General features: G+C 39.6%; 1 protein-coding gene and 1 long non-coding RNA gene across 6 annotated transcripts; one reads left to right on the top strand and one right to left on the bottom strand.

Moving 5' to 3' along the window:
• Nucleotides 1-981: 981 nt before the first annotated feature.
• On the bottom strand, nucleotides 982-14,348 carry LOC130702176 (acetylcholine receptor subunit alpha-L1-like). Of its 5 annotated transcripts, XM_057523841.2 has the most exons (10): nucleotides 9,552-9,579; nucleotides 9,222-9,349; nucleotides 9,086-9,130; nucleotides 6,994-7,103; nucleotides 6,775-6,843; nucleotides 6,575-6,686; nucleotides 5,331-5,484; nucleotides 4,552-4,976; nucleotides 2,273-2,551; nucleotides 982-1,987 (listed from the first exon to the last, which is right to left on the bottom strand). In XM_057523841.2, exons 1-10 carry the CDS (start codon nucleotides 9,562-9,564, stop codon nucleotides 1,799-1,801), a joined length of 1,524 nt encoding a protein of 507 aa, XP_057379824.1. In that variant the 5' UTR covers nucleotides 9,565-9,579; the 3' UTR covers nucleotides 982-1,798. The 5 variants fall into 5 exon arrangements, with proteins under 5 accessions (XP_057379824.1, XP_057379826.1, XP_059351874.1 ...); XM_057523843.2 differs by lacking the exons at nucleotides 9,222-9,349; nucleotides 9,552-9,579 and adding an exon at nucleotides 10,442-10,550 and having other exon boundaries at nucleotides 984-1,987; XM_059495891.1 differs by lacking the exons at nucleotides 9,222-9,349; nucleotides 9,552-9,579 and adding an exon at nucleotides 10,422-10,481 and having other exon boundaries at nucleotides 984-1,987.
• On the top strand, nucleotides 13,789-17,229 carry LOC130702226 (uncharacterized). The gene is made up of 4 exons (XR_009004269.2): nucleotides 13,789-13,933; nucleotides 14,038-14,657; nucleotides 14,734-15,894; nucleotides 16,769-17,229. It is a non-coding gene; the product is annotated as an uncharacterized LOC130702226 (long non-coding RNA).
• Nucleotides 17,230-19,497: the final 2,268 nt, after the last annotated feature.

Raw genomic sequence — 19,497 nt, 5'->3', positions numbered from 1 at the left:
ATAAACAATACTGTGAGAAACAGACGGAGCGAGTCTGAAGAAAAAGAAAAACTTTGTCGTCGGGGTCCTGCTGCTAAGCATCCTGTCTATCTCCGCCCAGTTTCTGACGGTATTATCCTTCACGACTTATCTATGGTAAAAAAAAAAAACGAAACAAAAAATAAAAAACCTTTGCTGTTTATATTTTATGTATGAGGAGTCCACGGTGTACTATTTTTATACGTTGCGGGCATTAAACAAGTTATGCCGTCCCTTCATGCATAAAATATTGCCCAGCTCTGCGATAAAAACCTAAAAAAAAAAAGAAAAAAAGAAATCAAAAGAAACTAAAAATCGACAGCAGTTTTAAAGCTAAAGCCATCAAACTAAAGCACATTTACTTTCCTATGTATAGAACGTCTTGAAAGTCCGACTTTTCTTTTGGAAATAGAACGGCCAAAAAAAAAATATACTTTCGAGGATAAGCTCAAAAGGATCGAATAACAGCGTTCCAGTCACGAACCGTATTGCTCTAACCTTCGCGTAGTCTATACGAATTAAAATGAATGAGGAAAGGAACACTTTAGATACAGCAACATAAAAAAAACAAAAAAACAATACGAAAAGATCATGCCTCTTTGCGGCACGTACTGTTAAGACTCTTAAGACTTTTCGTGTGCTGCTCTGTGAGAAATGAACGACTCATCCATTACGGAATGCAAGAACAGAGTGTCAGTTTTGTTGTTTCCTTCGCCTTAAAAAAAAAGGTCTAGTTAAATATAATTAGAAGCATTACCTTTTTTGGGAGGGTGGGCTATTTGTTTTCATTTACACCGGTCAAACTTCCAAGCTTTTACTCGACCTGGCCATGATGAGGTTCTAAACTGAAAGTTAAATGTGTTACCCTTAATGCGTCTATATTGACAACATTGTACACCGAAGAAGAGCGTGACGTACCCCCCATAAAAAAAAAAACAGGAATTGAAAAGTGTACAGAAAGATTCATCCATGGTGAAAATCGTTTAGGAAACTATACAATCATGGTAATTGTATAACTATAAAAAAAAAACATACACGGTATGAAAGTTAGTTTTCGCTATGGATTTGGACACAAACACACACATGTAAATGTTTAAATGAAAAAACTAGCCTATGTGTGTGTGTGTGTGTAGGATAGCCTATTAAATGTATGTATATACATAATAGAAATAAGACTATAACTTTGAGTGATTATCGTAGTTTAAAACATTGAGATTTTTCTTTATACGAATGATTGAAATAAAAGACTTTGAAAAAAGAAATGTGCTAGCGCTGTCTTGATTGGATGATTGGTTGTTCCAGACAAAATAGCAAAAAAAAAAAAAAAAAAAAATGAAAGTAATTACCTAAGTTAAATTGAGAATTTCCAAGAACGACACACGAGAGAAAGACTATTCGAAAGTCGAGTCGCACATCAAAAGTTTGCCCTGTTCTTTTTTTTTCTTGGCCTGTTTTTGTTGAAGGTAGGAAGACTTTTCTGGTCACAAAAACAAAACTAAATTAGAAAACTAAAAAAAACAAAAAACAAAAAATAAAATATCCCAAAGTTACCAGTTGGGGATTATAACAGTAGGTTTGATGGCAACACATGAAAAGTGTTGGGACGCAATATATATTTATATTAAAGCTAATTAATTAAATGGTGAAACGAGAACGACTTGAAGATGGTTTTTGACTTTGATTGCGAGTCTTTCCTGCTAAAATATACGACATCGTCTGGGCGAGACGTGCTTTTTTTTGGCGTGAGGATGGAAGTCATTGTCGGCTAAGAGGCGGCCATTCAGAAATCTGGAATGCCGTAGAGCTGCTGGGCGACGAGCGAGTACTTGATGGCCATATCGCTCGAGTCATCGTAAAGTGCGGGAGCGGTGAGCAAGATGACGAAGGACCCGATGACCGAAGCGATCGTGTACATCCACAGAAAGAGCCGATCCAGCACCATGGCGATAAAGCCCCAATCTTTATCCTCCTGTTATTAAAAATATAATAATAAATAAATAAAAACATAACAAAAGGGATATTTAAGAGATCGGCCAGCAGCAGCACCGACCATACACAGCACATAATGAGATAACGTTCCAAGAAGCTTCATCTTTCCGTTTAATAATAGCCAGAGGTTATTAAGGAAGAGACACTTTTTGCGTACTGGGTTCCAGCCCAACAACAAACGAAAGGACATCAATGTTAATGCACGTCTTTTCTTTTTTTGTTGGAAGGATCAATTTTTTTTTTGATTAGAAAAATTTCTTTTTACCGCATCGTATTCGTCACGTCGTTTCATGTGATTGCGTATAAACTGGACGTCTCGAACAGCCTTTTGGAGCTCTAGCGGATAGCGTTTGCGACGTCCTAATTGTCCCATGTCACGCAAGTTGGCAGGAACGGGCGGTGGTGGAGGAGGCGGAGGGGGAGGCGATGGTGGCGGCGGAAGATTGTTGAAGTTGATGATTTCGCAAAGCAATTGCGAACCGTAGTTGACTCGCCTTGACCACCTCCTGCCATCCTTTGAATTTAATCGCCTATTGGCGATGTACTGCAATTCAATCAAAACGTAAATCTAACGTCCATCAGCATTTTTCAACATCATTTGTTGTTATCGATACATTTTAGAATAGGATATCGATCAACAGTTTGGACAAATGATGGCCATAAAAGTTAGCGCAAGTTCGGGTGCAGACATGTGGAACAATGAAAGCTCATAGCGCAAAACAAGTTGCTTCACACTTTTCATGTTACATTGAAGCAAACGATGATAACTAGCCAATTTGCGAATATGACAGCGTAGTCAGCAGACCAGCATAGAACCGATGACGACTTTTGTTGTAAATCAAAGAGACCCCACCCACGTCTTGCGTGCCTTCTGTAATCGAAACATGGGCCATAACGAGCTGTATACACATCGATCTGTCGACTGCAAATGGTCAACAGTGTGTAAGAGAAAATATTCTCTTCTACTTGGTCCCCTGATATCAATTCACGTTCACTAGTATTATGTTAACAACTTCAAAAAGAAGACGGATATCAATTGGCTTTGATGGTTCTTTTCGCGGGGCGTCTTACATCTGAGAGCGCTGACGTGGCTAATGATTGGAATCTACGCAGGACTTCATTTAATCACAATTAAATTCCACATTTTTCGCACACAGATTTTTTTTAACATTTAAACACAAAGAAAAAAATGTATCCCCCCATTTACCTACACTGTTCAATTCATTGGCGTTCAAATTCTATAATCACAGTATTAAAAAAAAAAAAACCAAACTCATAAATCCAAGTTAAAGTTGCATCCTGACGCTCTTTGTTTCCTCCTGCTACTCCATTATTTAAAAAAACAAAACATTGAGCCCATAAGAAAAACTCTCTGCCCCCCCTTCTCAATAAAGTATCAATAGATCTTTTTCCCGTACTGCTTTTCCGAAAGGATAACTCAACGGAAGGGCGGAAGGAATGTTTTCGTTTTGACTCCCAAACTCTTATCGGATGCCAAAGTCGATCTATTTGAACCTCTTCAACAATTTTTTTGTTTTATTTTCCCCAAACAAAAACAGATCCCTCCTTGAAAACGTTCCACACACACACACAAATAGATGCCTAAAGCGATCTTCTATTCCTCTCTTCCGCCATAATCATCGGATCCCTCTCCCTTTTTCTATACATTACATCTAAATATGCTTTACCGAGTTTCTGAGATTCTGCCGTGCACAACGTTGCCGATAGATGCGATAAAAGGCTTATACGTTCCCCCCGCTTCGAACAATAGAAGAAATATCAATAGTTGGTAACCATACAAGACAGACGTGCACACACATGTAATATCGAAAAGAAAGCGGAACACAGTAGATTGACGAAGTTAGATAAATAGAAATGAACGTAAAGGATAAAGAAAACGCCAATTCGGGTGAATGACGAGGGTGCACCGCCAAAGGCTAAACACGGAGAAGATATTGCTTGTCATTTCACGCTTCATTTGGTGCGCATATATTGCGATTCCTGCTGCTAGTCATCTCGAAGCCATCGACTCATCCATCCACGACCGAATAATTTAGCACAGCTCACATGATATAAATACACGAGCCGAAAAAGAGGGCCAACGCTCTTCGCTTATTATTGTCGGCTCACCACACATTCTTCTCCCTCTCGCCCTTGTAACCCTTTTTCGCTTGATCCTTCTTTAAAAAACATCGTCCTACGGTATAGTATATAATCAGTATATACACATTTCTTTTTCGTGCCCCACTCCTTAAAGAAATCGAAAGAAAAAAAAAATAGTCCCCCCCCCCCCCGCGCTTGGCTGCATTCTCGAACAGCCCAGCTTGATTTATTCATGTCACGTTTACTGGCCGAGGAGGGTCGTCAACTCGCTCTAAAGAACCCTATGATATATATATGTATACCCAAGCTGGCCAAGTGCTAAAAAAAAAAAAAAAAAAGTGGTATGGTATCATAGCTGCAGGCTATATAACCTATACATCAACCTTTGTATCTTATCTCAATCTATCGCTCGCAAAAATTAAATAAGAAAATGTTACGGACCTTCATGCGCTCCTCGACTTCCTCGTTGACGCGCTTGGGCACCCGCATGAGGAGGATCTTTGGCAGCCGGTGGATGAAGATGCGCCGTACCCAGGGCGCCATCTTGTGCGTGGACGGTTTGCGGTAGTGCATGTTGAGGATGACGATGGTGATGAGGACGGACAGGCCGACCAGGAACATGGTGAAGAGGAGGTACTTGCCGAGCAAAGGGACGGCCAGCGACGTGGACGGGATGATCTCCGATATCAGCAAGAAGAACATGGTCTGCGAGAGTAGGATGGAAATGCAGAGCGCCACCTTCTCGCCAGAGTCGGCCGGCAGGTAGAAAACCAGGATAGAGAGACACGATATGCCGACGCACGGGATGATCAAGTTGACGGTATAAAACAGCGTCTTCCGGCGCAGAGTCATGTTGAAGAAGATGTCTATAGAGAAACAAAAATGAGCCAATGATTTATTTGTTTTGTAGACATGTTTTCGGTTTTCTTTTTTTTTTTTTGTGCCCATCCAGAACTCATTCGTTACTGTCCAATCCAGTAAAGGCACTCAAACTTGATGGGGATCACGTGCATTTAGAGGGGGGAGACAGGACCGAACGGATAAGACATGAAAAACACACGGATCGTGTGATCTTGACTGATCGTTTTGTATAGGAGTAGGCACAAACAGATCTCTCCCATCCGGATATCTTTTCTTACTTACGTACTTTATTCTTTAATCCCCCTGTGTAGTTCTCGTTTTGTTTACTTATATTTTTTAAAGGTGAAGTCAAAATTTACCAGGATAAAACTCGTTGGGACAGCATTCGTAATATCTCTGGTGACGTTCGGCCGGCACGCTGATGATGTCCCATTCGACGCTGGGGTAGTAGTCCTTCAAGTTGATTCCAATCTCCACTAGATTGTCGGAAGAGTTGATGTGTCTCAAATCCATCTGAATAAAATGTCAGAAACATTGGACTGTTAATGGACATTTGGCCAAATGCAAAAAAACCAAGGAAACGAGATGCAAATCAAAATTAGTTGCACGTCATTCTTAATATCTAAATTATTTAAATATCAATCCTCATTTTATTACCCTCGCATACCAAACAAATACGTGACAACAAAAAAAAAAAAAAAAAAGGAAGAACGCGAATTTCGCTAGCGTCGTTATATTCGGGCCGCCAGCCAACTCGGATCCATCAGAACTGACAGCCATGTAAAAGAGAAGTCCTTCTTCTGCGCTCCAACACACTTACACACACACACACACGTGGGACAACTACATAGAGGATACGGAATGACGAACCCAAAAGAATCTTTTCATTTCTTTGAAGACTAACCCCTCCCTGATAAAAAATAAAAAGATAACACACACAAAAATTGGGAAGTCTATCTGACAAGATGAAAGGCAAAAAAAAATAAAAAGGCGGAAGTGTTGGATTTGCCAAAGAAAAGGTCTAGCTAGCTTAGCACTTATGGCCACAGAAAATGAACGTTGTTCTTTTTAAGACGCGAGCTTTTGCTACTATATAGTTGATTAGAAATTAGGAAGAAGAAAAAAAGAGGCCTAGACGCAGAGGCGGCACCATGTCTCTCCCCTTTTTTCTTGGTAATAGAGAACTATCCAGCAGAGTGGTGAAGCGAATGCCGCAAAGGCCTTCTCTCCCAGTGTGTGTGTGTGTGTGTGTGTGTGTAACGATCATTTCCCTGGTGGCAGCCGGCCCATTAGCTCCTCTATTCAACACACCTCCCGTCCGCCTTTCCAGTTTATCGCCTATTTTCTCATCTTCGACCTCCACGACTACACATCTCCTAACGATAACACATTTCCATCTGAAAAAGAAAATTCTCTGACAACTTTTTCTTTTGTTTGACAAAGAAAAAAAGAGGCTTGCAATTAACCGCAATACTTGTTAGTGCCAGTAGGGAGAATGCGACCCCAACACACTGTCACTCGCCCTACCCCCCGCTAAAAGTTTAGTAGTTATCGAATGAACAATTGAATATCGGACACACTATGGAGGTTCTTTTTATTATACCTGTAGACCGTTGTGAGTCCAGGGACCAAACTTCAAGAAGCATGTCTGCGTGTCAAAGGGGAACCACTCGACGTCAATTTCGCAATAGGATTTAAAAATAGCTGGAGGGTTCCTATGTAGTGCAAAGAACCAATTCATTAATGGGGTATACAAAAATATAAAATTAGAATTTAAAAAAAAAAGTGAAGTTTCGAGTATACCATTTGACGCGGCCGTCATAGTGAAGTTTCGCTTTGGTCATGGTAGTCACGACGTATTCTCCATCGGCGCTGTATCAAACAAACCAATAACAGCATGTCACATACTACTCACATCATTCTTTCAGTATTTGTAACGTTCTTTGGAATTTTTCTGTGAGACAGGTTATGATTCGCAACTTTAAATAAATAACAGTACATTCAACAAAACATGAAATTTACTTGTTATAGAGAAGAATATCTGGTAGCCATAAGAGTTCCGATGGGACGATCAATTGCTCCACACCGCCATATTCGTCCGGATCCCAATTCAATTTCGAATCCATCCAATCCTGAAACACACAACAAAAAATCAATAGGATTAAACATAAGAAATAAGCTGTAAATACTTTAAAACACGAATTGTTCCATTGAACGAATAAAATAAAATAAAAGCATAGCGGGTTTTTTTTTTCGTGAAATATCAATCACAAATTGCCTGAGGCTGTCCAAGTCAATAACAGTCGATCGAAGCTGACGCAGCCCGTCTGTTATTCGAAACATCTAAAGAAATTTTTACATCCTCCCTATCCTAGAAAAAAAAATCCAGGGAGGAGGAGAAGTAAATAGTTGGATAGTGAAAAGAGAACATAAACTAAGTGATGTTGAATCTCGCGCAATGTCTTATACATAAATACCATATGAAAACGGTGAATATGTGTGTGTGTGTGTGTGTGGTGTGGGTGTTTTGATAATACAAATAAAAATAAACGAGCAAGCGTGTGCGGCACTACGCCCAGCAAATATCTGGGAACTCCGGAGGGGATAGGAGGGTTTATTTTCCTTTTGGCGGCCCAGCACTTTGCCATTATTGATCCCAATTGGAAGCTGCTGCAAAGGCTAATGCAGCTGCCGCTTTACTTTACAGAAAACTATGGGTAAAAAGAAAGAAAAGGGGGACCCACTTTAGATATATCGACTGGGGCGTATCTATGTATTACGCCTACAGGGCAAAAACATAAAAACTTAGTCACGCCTCAAAGATCTACATAAAATACTTGTTCGGTATCAGACAACAAAGACGGGGGATAAAAGAAACCTTTTGGCCTTTAAGTTTTCTTTCCTTTTGGCATTTGCAAGACCCTTTTTTTTGTACTTTTCGGGGGCGAATAGGTGCATCACATTTGGAAATCTTCGTTTGAAAAAGATCGATTCACTTTCTAAAGCCGAACAAGTCTTTCCCTATTTCCTTTGAAACAGGACCAAAGGAGAACTACCTCACATAACTTAATCAAGCACGTCGTTAATTCAGCTATAGAAAAAGGAAAAAGACGAAGGGTGGGTTGCACATACGTTATATAATCAAATCAAAACAAGAAAATTCCATCGACTTTACCCTAAACCTCCTCCCTACCATTTTGATGGATGACGTCGATACCCACCCTATAGAATATTTTTTTTATCGTGTTGGAATAAGTTACGATGTTTTTTTTCTTTTAACTCATCATTATGCCATTATTTTTCAAAGTTTTGTTTTCCTATTCTCCCTGTTTCCCGTCGTTTTTCCACCGGGAATTTGCTTCATCCGGATCGTACATCTTGATTTATCAATGCCCCGGTTCGCTGCTATGCTATCTGATATTACATTGCTACATCTATCTTTGCTATTTCTGCATGTTAGGGTCGTCTAAAAACGGGGAAAAAAATAGATGATGTAAATATTTATCCTTTGTGTAGTATAATATTTTTTTCTTCTTCTATGTTCCACCACTTGACAACGGCATCTCATTTTATTTTTCGGATGTAACAAGCTCGGGTGGTAAGGGGAGGAGCAGCTAAATGTCTAAAATAACAAATGTAAAAGAAAGAAAAAGGAAATGGGAATAGGCTCGTTTCTTTCCTTTCCGACCCTTCCGAGTTATAATAACACATCCCTTCTTAACCCATTCGCGTCCCCTTTATTTTCTTTGTCCCCTCGCTTTCCACTTTCATTCAGATTTGTGTCAAGACCATTTCCCTCCCCCAACCCCACAAAAAGGACACAAGTCTGAGCAATCTACAGCTACCCTAAGCAAAACATGTAAGAAAGTGCAAAGCAGATCTCCCTTTTAATCAACATGTCTTTAATTTCATTTTCAGCTCCATCGCAAGACCTGTAATATCATGGATTGATTTACATGAGGCAACAAAGATGGACCACCTGAACTCCCTCGACTAGCACACAGCAAACAACAACAAAGTGTTGGAGTTTCTGAATAGATGAAACACATCTAAACTAAAAATGTTGCAAAGCTGACTAAACATGAAGCAAAGAATAAGATATGTATTTACTTACATGTTCAACCCAAACATTGGTAGTGAGAATTTGGTTCTTCAGGTCCTGCATGTTTTGAATAAAGAAAAGATTTGATTTTAATAAGTGCATGTGAAATACATTGGATTGAATGCTCAATATCAAGACATGTGCTCACAAGGGAAATACAATAACCTGTTATGCATCGAAATAGCGTTCCTTTGAGCAGCTTTTTTCCTAGCCATATTTTACTCGCAAGTGTCAGTGGCAGGCACGTTGACAACTCTTTACAAGTTTGGATGTCGTCTGCATCGCCACGCATAGTAGTAGTCAATAAATAAAAATGTCGTTCTAAAGAAAGCTGGAAACTGAAAAATCTCATATACAACTTTACAACAATTTCTAGGATTCTTTTTTTTTTTTAACTTTTGTTATTTTAGTCACGTATATTTAACCCTAGCTTATTCGAATTAATTGTTACTCACGATTTTGCAATAATGGCACGTACCAACGAATTTCATTTGCACTTTAAATCCCCTAAGCCCATCAGCACGTCCTATCTTTCTTTTCTCTGCATCGCTTTCAACAAAATGGCGGTTGCAACTCGTCAACGATGTGACTGAATGTTCTCACTTCTATACAAACGCACTGACCCTGAACTTAACAGATGTACCCCGGGCACCCTTTTTTTGCAAGAATTACATCACACTCGAGTCACGATTTCGCCAGTTCCAATCCACATCGTAAAAAAAGTTCGCAATATCGGGGAATTCAAACAACGTTCTTTCGAGCCTTGCTGGCTTGGTGCCTGCTTTACAAAACGCTAGTGGAATGCCATGGTCATAAAACCATTGCATGTAATAGACGTGAGATTTTAGTCCACAGGGTTCATCCAAACACATAAATTCGAGCAATGGGTAAACTTGTTTGAAAAGATTTTCGAATCAATAAACTAAATCTCTTGGCCAACTGATGTCAAGTCATTGCACTTTTCAAGTCTGAGAAAAATACGTGAGAAATGGCGCCAAAAATTATATGAACAGCTGATGCTACACCGTATGAGGGTGGCATCGGCTGGAACCAAAAACAACTTTCCTAATTAAAACTAATACAAAATTGTTACGTGATTAAACAAGTTGAACATTGTCTTTGATTTTCAAAGAACTGAACTCAGTTCTACTATTCTAGAACCAATCTTCTAATTAAAGGCAAAACCAATTAATTTGCTTTTCTAGTGCCAACGCAGTTATCAAAGACAAGTTTAGAATTCACATACAGCAGTTCGTCCAGGTGCAAGAATAAATTTACTTTTAATTACGAATCTGAAGAAATTTTAATCGCAGTGCAAAGATAAATACCATAAAGGGTACGTACTAACCAGTAAAATAATGTTAATACGATTAACAATAGCTCCTAGTAAAGATGTAATTATTGCTGATGTTGTCCTAGATTGCACAAGCAGCCTTCACGTATCAGACTCGCTGCTTGACCGTAAATTGTCCTAATGACGATAGCCTTTCATCTAACGAATTAAGATGGCTACCAAAGCTGTTGCCAAGTGGTTGGCGGGACCCTAAATAGTTAACCTCCATTGAAATATAATGGGGGATTGTTCGTTGTACAGAAAAAAGATTGTAAAATTTAAAATGACATGAAAAAAAAAATGCTCGTAATGCAAATATAAGCCTGATTTGATTTTCAACACGTTCTAAATGGGATGCTCTATAATTATGGCAATGTTGTATGCCAAATCAGCAGTAACTTCGTTCTAGAAAAATCTTTCTTTTCTCACACACGTGTGAGATTTGCGTCATCTCTCATTAGTGAGCGCTCGCTCGTTCCATAGTTTTGAGAACCTAGTTTGTGAAACTTTTCTCTCTGGCAAACACTCCCAACACTTGAATTGAAGTATGCGTCCCCTTTAAGGCAAGTTGTACTTCTACGTAAATATAACAATCCTATTTGTAAGTGGTATTAAATTTTTGTTTTCGTGACTTTTGACTGGAACGTTTTTAGAGATAGAAACATGTGTTTGTCTATGTATCAACAGGTGTTTTATCTCTAAACATCTTGAGAAATGCTTCTTTGATCTGCCAAATGTGTCCTTTAATTTGACCCTCACATCATTTTCTTAAATGTTGACTACTTTGAAGTTGTTGCAGGAATTCTTTGCATATTTGATTGGAAGCTATGGAACATGCCTTTTGTCCATCTTTTGCAATGAAGGAGCTCTTATAATTTAAACAGTTGCTTCCCCAAGACAAAAAGGTACTACTTGTTTCAGCTTTTCAATCTCTATGCTAATCTAAAAGTCAAACATGTAGAATCTCTTCCCTGAACGAAAAAGGTTTCAAGTAAACTTGACTTTTCTCTTGTTACTTGTCTTTCAGCCAGAAACTGCACAAGAAACAAAAATTATCATTCAGCATTAGCCATTAATCAAAGGCTTTTGTTTCAATGCTAATTTTTTTCTGTTCAAATGACCTAACATGAAACTCAAATGATGTGAATGGTTGTCATTTAGTGTCCATGTATGAGAATGGTTGTGTACATCGAATTCATGACATCAAATGTGTTTAAGTTTAAGCACTTCCTTCTAGTGAATATTTAATAGATTTTCAGTAAAAGACTATAAGCTCGCAACAAAAAATTATTGGGCTGGGGACATGAGCTAGACCCATAAAAACCTGGGGTTTTATGACACTTCGCTTTACATTGCAGCGTTAAACAACAAAACATTTTCTTTCGCGAGTCGGCGAAATGTCAGCAGCAGTGCTTTTTTTTTATTAAATGCCCCTTTCACGAGCTTCGTCCAATTGTATTCGTTCTGTGTATGTATAGAGCCCCACACAATCCCCATCCCTTCGTAACAGCTAGGATTCATCATCGCCCAGTTCTCATATCTTTGGGTCCATCATCGCTTTTGCGCAGCCTAGTGATGAATTATTACACATGTGATGATGCTGCTGTGGCTAAAGCTGTTTTGTCGTGAGGAAGTGGGGTTGGGTAGGCTCTTTATTGTTATTGGCCTATCAGTCGTTTGTGTCTGTTGCTGCTGTTAATATTATTTAGGTCATCCTGTTTTGTGCCTCTGTTGGATTTCGCTTTTCATTTCAGCACCAGTAGAATTATATGTTTATGTACACAGAGTGGGCTCGTCCATCACGACACGCGGCTGCAACAGAAGCGGCAATCCAATTTCCCGTCGTCTGTTTGTGTGGCAACGTCCTTTTTTTTTTTCGCTGTAATAGTTTGGCTATAGACTTGATGTAGGAAATAGGAATCCCCAGCAGTGAACTCACGAGCTCTCGAGATATACGCACTATATTATTTTGACTGTATAGAGACGTTATATAGCAATTGGTATTGGAGTCTTGAAGACGAGAAAAGAAATGTACTTTTTTTTTCTTTTTGCTTGAACGTTTATACAGGGAAAAGCACTCGAGTTTGATTGCGCTAGAAAGAGCTGAGCAAGCGGGAGCTATACATGGGGGGGGGGCGATTTCGGTTATATAAAAGGAGACAAAGTCGATAAATAAAATAGTTACTTTTCTTGAAAATCCAATCCAAGAATGACGCAACAACCACAGCCGACGAGCAGTCTATAGAAATCATCCACACGCGGAGTTAAAATTACGGAGAATATTTTTATTTGCTGAAAATGTAACGTTCAGGACTTTATATTTTCCTTCTAACATTTGATTGTGGGTCCATTTCCTGCAGAAGGGATCCTATATACAACGCAGAGATGTCGTAAAAATAAAGCTGACGTTGTTTTTGTTGTGCCTTTCTCTATAGCCCGCGGTCGAACCTTTTCTAAACAGTATCCCAGCTGGTCAATTGTTGATCCAACGTACACACGCAAAGTCCCCTGTTTCCTTTTAAAAGAGTAGCAAGACCAGCAAGTTTATATATTATATGTACAGAGGAGAGTTATATCAAATGTTCCAGTCAACTGGAATCTTTTTTATAGAGCGAAAGGGAGGGGTTGCTTTATCAATGTTGATCCAGGATGGCATTCTATGGAGACATTTGGCGTTGATTGACTAGACAAGAGGATAGAAGAGATTCTCAAATGTTATGCAGTAAATGTAATATAGTGTGTACGTAAAGCCTCGGGATGTTTACGCTCTTGAAAAAAGAAAGACACGAGGAAATCAGATTTTTCCTCTCCTGTCTGCCTTTTTCATATTTTCATTCTGATCCTTCAATTCCTTTTATACCGTGCGCAGAAAGAACATTGAAAACTGTTGAATCGAGAAAAAGCTTTACCACAAAACGATTTCCGCAAAGTAGGGGTCGTTTGGTTTGTGGTAAATGGTGGGACAAAGTCGTGAGGAAAACCTTCAATCCTTTCTTTCAATTTGCTAATTCGAGTGCCGTTGTATGTCTGCCGGTCCAGCATAGACCTTGACCATTTTAGTTCTTTTTAACTATTTCTTGTTTCTGTTGTATTATGTAGACATATTCCTTTGGAGGCTTTCTACCCGTGTTCTTGACGTCTTCACCCATTGTTATAGCATCCAATTCAAGGAAGACGAACAAGTTTAGCCTTCACGACCAGAAAGAAAAGACGTCTTCAAATTGGCAATTTTGGTATTCTGTTTGTTACTTATTCGTTTTCCTAAAGGGAACGTTTTTTTTTTTTACCCCCCTTTTATTTTATTGATTTTCCTTCGTCTGCGTACGTCTACAATCCTCGTACTATCCAGGAAGGAACAAGCAGCGTTGCCGTCAACGTCCAAGGTTCCCGTGATGAATATACAATGAAATCTCGTACAGTTGACGGGATTACCCTAGAAAGAACAAAACTATCACACGCCTTGGCCAACGATCCATAACGTTTCAAAAACAGGTTTATCCCTAGCTCCATGACAACGTAGGAGAAAGGTAACTGTCGCCATCTTGGCAAAAAGAAATGCCGACAGAATGTCTAACCAAGTCACGTAGAACAACAACGTGGTTTGACTCTTTTGTTTTTATATATCGAATAGTGTGCAGTCCTGTGTGTATTCGCTCGTGCTACTCGCAGGACTTTGGAATTCCGGCGAAATTGGGAAAAAGGAAAACTCACCAAATCGATCAGCTGTGACAGATGGAGACCAAGGCGGACGGTGACGACTTCGCTATTATTACTGACAGGTCGAGTAAGCCGATTGTAATGACTCAAAAGATCATCGTAGAGTCTTTTGGCATCAGGATTGGCTGCACATGGCCTGATGACGGCCACACTAACGAGCAGGGTCGTCACTATCAACTGGCTGAAGGCAACAACGGTCCGGCAACTCTGTCTGTCCAACAACATGTCGACCGAGCTTTTCCACCCTGCACTCGCTCTTGTTTTGGTCGTCTGTTATTGTCTTGTGCGTGGATTGTCTTGTTGTATTCTTCTATTCTCCCCCCTTTAGTTGTAGGAAACGCTCAACAGGCCGGTTTCTCTTGTTCGGCGTTGATCTTGGGGTCAACAAAGGTGGACGTATGTGGTCCCACTGCTCAAAACACTGAGGGGAGGAGCCGACGACCGTATCTTGAACCAAAGAGAATAATAATGGCCGACCGAGTTCTATTGGGCGAACTCTACACTGAAGGAGCACGATAGCATTCGGCTTCCTCGGTACGTAATTTCATTTGCAGTCGATTAACTTTGTAAAGATTTCTACTCACTGTTTTTGTACGGTACTTTTTTCTAGTCGGTCACTTGAAGAGTTCTGTTGTCAACACAATCTGGGACGAAAACACACAGGTTGCACCAACTGATGGAAAAATTTTGCTGGATGCTGGGTAGACACGTCAGGTGGCATCAGTATGGAACGGATGAAACAGCCGCCATGGCCGCCGCCATGGACGAACGAGGCGCACGCACACACTCGCTACACACACACAGAGAGAGAGAGCAAAGCTTCACGCACACACAGAGGCAAAAATGTGGCATAAAAGGGGGGAGGCTGTGTGGGACGTCAGAAGCTCCTGGGATGGTTAGATCTCAGGAGAAAAAGACTAAACTAGTAGCTGGAACGTCGATGGTGGCGCTATCGTTTGCGACTTGCGCAATTGATGGCATTGGTCTCGATATGGTACTAAACAATTCTGGCTATCCCTCGTTTAATGTCAACTTCTGCAGGGCAAATCAATCAATTTCCTTATTGATTGGGGTTGGGTCCTCATAAGGGGAATTTTAAAAAAAATTTCTTTTATTCTTCAATACCATCAGGATGAAATCTTCGGTTTTCACGACGGTCATTGGGTATACTGTAAATGTGGGTATGGATTAGTCTTGGTATAAGATGATTGTGCATATTTTTGGTAAACGATTGCAAGGCTGATACGCGCTGACGGGCAAGGCTGTTTTGTAAATCAATCAATCGAGTTTTGCTTGATTGCGTAAACCTCCTTTCTATAGGCGAACCACTCGAAGCGAAAAGGGGGGGGGGGTCTGCAAATAGAAGCACCCGGGAGCCAAAGAGCTTTCGCTACATCTGTATCAATAGATACATAACGCAATGCGGTCTAATTCGATTTCCATTGAAAATCAATTACAATCTCCTACTTAATCAGAAGGACAACGTCGTGATCCATATATGTTTTATAGCGCTCTCCAGACCGTACACTATATCACATCAAGATCATTGATTGGTGTGAATGCATAGGGAAGTATACACATTCGATCTTCTGTAATTATAAGAACAACGAGCTGTCTGATGTGAGATCGATACAACTTTTTAAAACAGACTCGTGAAAGATAATTATGCGATGCCAAGGAAGTGTGGGATGGTAACCGGAGAAATAAGAACAAAATCTACCCGAGTGTCTTGGAATGCTGATCGTTTGAATGACGAGATGAAGTCAAACGTGTAAGTATAACTATCCCTGTTATCGACATCCTTTCTCATTTGCATGTGTAGTTTGTGTGTGGATTTACATTTTTAGCTTAATTAGTTGCATCACTTAAAAAAAAACTAGTGTTGCCAATGTTGAGTGTCATGTTAATTTCTATTATGCTCGTTGTTGGTCCATGCAATTTACTTTCTTTTCATCTGGTGTTCAATGAGGCGCTTAGAAAGGTAGAGTAGGAGAGAAAGAAATCTATAAAAGTGTCTAGATATTGAGGTACTTGGTATTGTTGGGAACATGAAGCAGGGACCGAAACTAGTAATAAAGTCGAGTTCATTCGCAACACGCCGGTCTACAATGGCCAAATAGAAAGGGAAAAGAAGCCATTTGTCAACGTGGGACTTTTAAGAGTTTCTTTTCTGCGATGTGCAGGAAACATTGATTGCTTCAACAATGGCTCCTTGCCATACATTCTTAAATTAGCTAGTGTATGTCTCATGCCTGCTCATGGCCACATTCAAATAGTCTTATTTCCATAAAAAAAAAAAGAGAGGTATATACTTATTGTCTGTGTTGAGACGTTGTCCATAGCGTAGCAGACGAATTGAAACAATTCGCGAACTCGAAAATGATTTGCCTATGCATAATTGCACGCCACAACCCTTAATGCACAGTCTTTTGGCTGAAATTTTTGCATCTTAAAAGAGCCAGCGTCTCATTACGATTGTCTTTGCGAATAGAGACTGAAGCTATAGAGCGACTTGTGTAATGGTATGGAATGCACATCTGCATAAAGGATTTTACATTTGTGACAGGAAATTCACAGAGGGATGCTGTGTATCATATAAAAAGAATGTATGTAAAAGTTCTTTTTGTTTTTTGGGTGCTACATAGTTCAAGCGGGGCAATCCACTCAGGAGCGCGTGCCATCATTAAAGCGAGCGAGATGCTTTATAGCTGCTACGAGTGTTTTCAAGTGTATACAGTCGACGCTCCGTCTAATTATATGGAGAACGCCAGAGGGGAGCATGCCCGGAGGAGTGCAAGCCGCCTCGCTGTTCTATGAACGGCTTCGGTTTATAATGTATGTTCACCCAAAAACGTCATAGATCTCTGTTGTGTATATTTTATACACGTTTGCTATAATAGCAGATAGAAACTAATGCATCTATGGCCTCTGTATGTATGTATTTGACGCACTGTTGCCAACCTTCTCTATGTTAGTTTGTATTGATTTTCATAACGTGTAGAGACGAACAGCAAAAACCAACACGATAGATCTGAGTTTTTTTTAGTTCTTCGAGACAGAGTGGCTCGTGACGCAAAGAGAGTTTGTCAGAGACAAGTGTTTGAACTTTATCAGCCAATATTTTCTTTCTACCTTTTATGCCACCTCACTTTTGAAGTGTGTCAATTGTATACGTTGACAATTCTTGCTGTCAAAAATAGACTGAAATTCGATTTTGATATGCAACATCAATTTTCTTTCATCAAAAATTCCACGGGAAGCATTTGGAATGTTTCCTAAGAATCTGGGGATGTTTGCTTTATATAGCATTTTAATAGAAAGAAATGTCAAGTGTGAGATTTCTTTTTCTTGTTTTGGTCCTTCACATTTTCCATTTAGATCACGTAAGTGAGTATGCTGTTTTTTTGGTGGTCGGCGTGTATACATACACATCGATGTCGCATGCGCCCAGCTTATGTGTTCGTCATTGAGAATGCATCACGCGTTCATAACACGGTCCTTATTATATTCCCCTTCTTTTTTTCTTCCGCATCTCACATCTTGATGGTCATACCAAAAGAAATCGTATCTTCCCTATTTATTTCCAATTTTCTCGCTTGTAATAAAATAAACAATCCGATACTTTTCGTTTAAAAAAAAATCTAACTTAAAATTCTAAGAAAATTTTTTGATTAAACTGTAATGTATGAGCAGATGTCACAGAGCCTATCTGTAAGCCCCAGCTAGGGGCCACCACATATCTATATACTATATCGATTGATGATGGTGGCGCCCCCTTTGCATCGTGTCCCGGACTTGAAACCGCACGGGGCGCGGCCTTCACTCGCAAACCCTGGCGAGGTTGTTCTTTGTATATACACAAGGCCTACCCATTTCTCTCAGTGCAGAAAACATGAAAATGAAATCGATCGTGCAACACGGTTGGCACTGCAGCTATAGAGTTCTTGGATGAAAAATGCCCCGGCAACACGCGCAGAGGTGCCAGAAATATCTTAAGTGTGGAATTAGTCAAGAGGAAACTTGCTTACGTTTCATGCACACTATGCATGGACTATTCTTGAAGCAGCTGGTTGAACCAATTATCTCGATCGCAAATGTTTTTTTTAGATAGAAAAGTCCATTAGCTTTAAATCACTTTTGGCCAATTCAATTTGAAACATTGTCGTCTTTCTTTACTTTGGCTCTTCGATTTTTCATAGAGCCGCTTTAATTGGGGGCGTACAAGATCTAATGGTATTGTATTTAAATACGTTTAACAATATGCTGTGTTGCTCTTTGAAGTTGTTAATAACGAATGTCAAGACGGTTGAGCGCTTTCACCAAGGAGATACGTTTTTTTTTTTTTACTCCATTCGTCAAATTTCAATGTTGAATAGCGCGCTACAGTGATCGGTTGCCATGCGACCGACTCGCCGTTAGTTCCATTTAAAAACAAGCAGACGATATTAGATAACTCTCACCATTTCTTATTGATTTTTCTCAGATACAGCGTTACGCAATTGACGTTGTCCGGATTTAAATGAATCCTTGATTATAACTTCTTTCCGCACATAGAAATGAAGGAGAAAAATATAAGAAAAAAGTTTGATGAGGAGGGCACGACTCGGATGTTAGTGTCAGTCATGTGGAAGGTGAGTGGGACGACACACTCGGCGTCGTCGCATAATGATCCACAGCATCCGCACTTATATTCTCTTCTGTTTTCTCTCGAGACGAGTCTATATAACACGTAAATATGTTTTTGAGATCTATTTTAAAATACGATGTATTTTAAATCAATGTACCGCATTCGAGTGTTTGTGACCAGTTTATTGACTCGGCCCATTTCTCTGCGCAGATTTCAAGTAAACACGTCAAATGGTAAATAAAAGATTTAAAGAAAAAATGCTAAGTTTCTCAGTGTACTGTATACTCGGTAAACACATGTACACGATCAATACGGATGCCGACGACGATCATATGCAAGTCTTCCACTGGATTTCCGATTGCATATCAATGAAAATGGGTTCCTTTTCTGACACTGATGGCTTTTCACTTCATTACGCATGGAGGATAATAAATTACGAAGCAATTCTAATTTAAATGTTAATCTATTCATAAAAATGTGTGGCATAAGCCGATTGACTAATAGTCCGTTCCATGTTGAATGCACCATTGTTGACTTATTGCCCGCAGATGTTCCACGACAACTAAAAATCGGTTAAACTTTGGTGTAACATAAGAAATTGGAGATTCTATTCTGTTGTTCTGGAGCTATTTATATATATCAGTTCCACAACAGGCGTGAAAGTCAATCCGGCATTGTATACTCTCTTTATGCGCTACATCTATTACGTTGCATATCATTGAAAGACACTATATTCTGGATAACGTA

The sequence above is a fragment of the Daphnia carinata genome, chromosome 6 (genome assembly GCF_022539665.2).
Source record: "Daphnia carinata strain CSIRO-1 chromosome 6, CSIRO_AGI_Dcar_HiC_V3, whole genome shotgun sequence".
Classification (NCBI taxonomy): domain Eukaryota; kingdom Metazoa; phylum Arthropoda; class Branchiopoda; order Diplostraca; family Daphniidae; genus Daphnia; species Daphnia carinata.
This window is presented reverse-complemented; position numbering and strand designations above follow the sequence as displayed.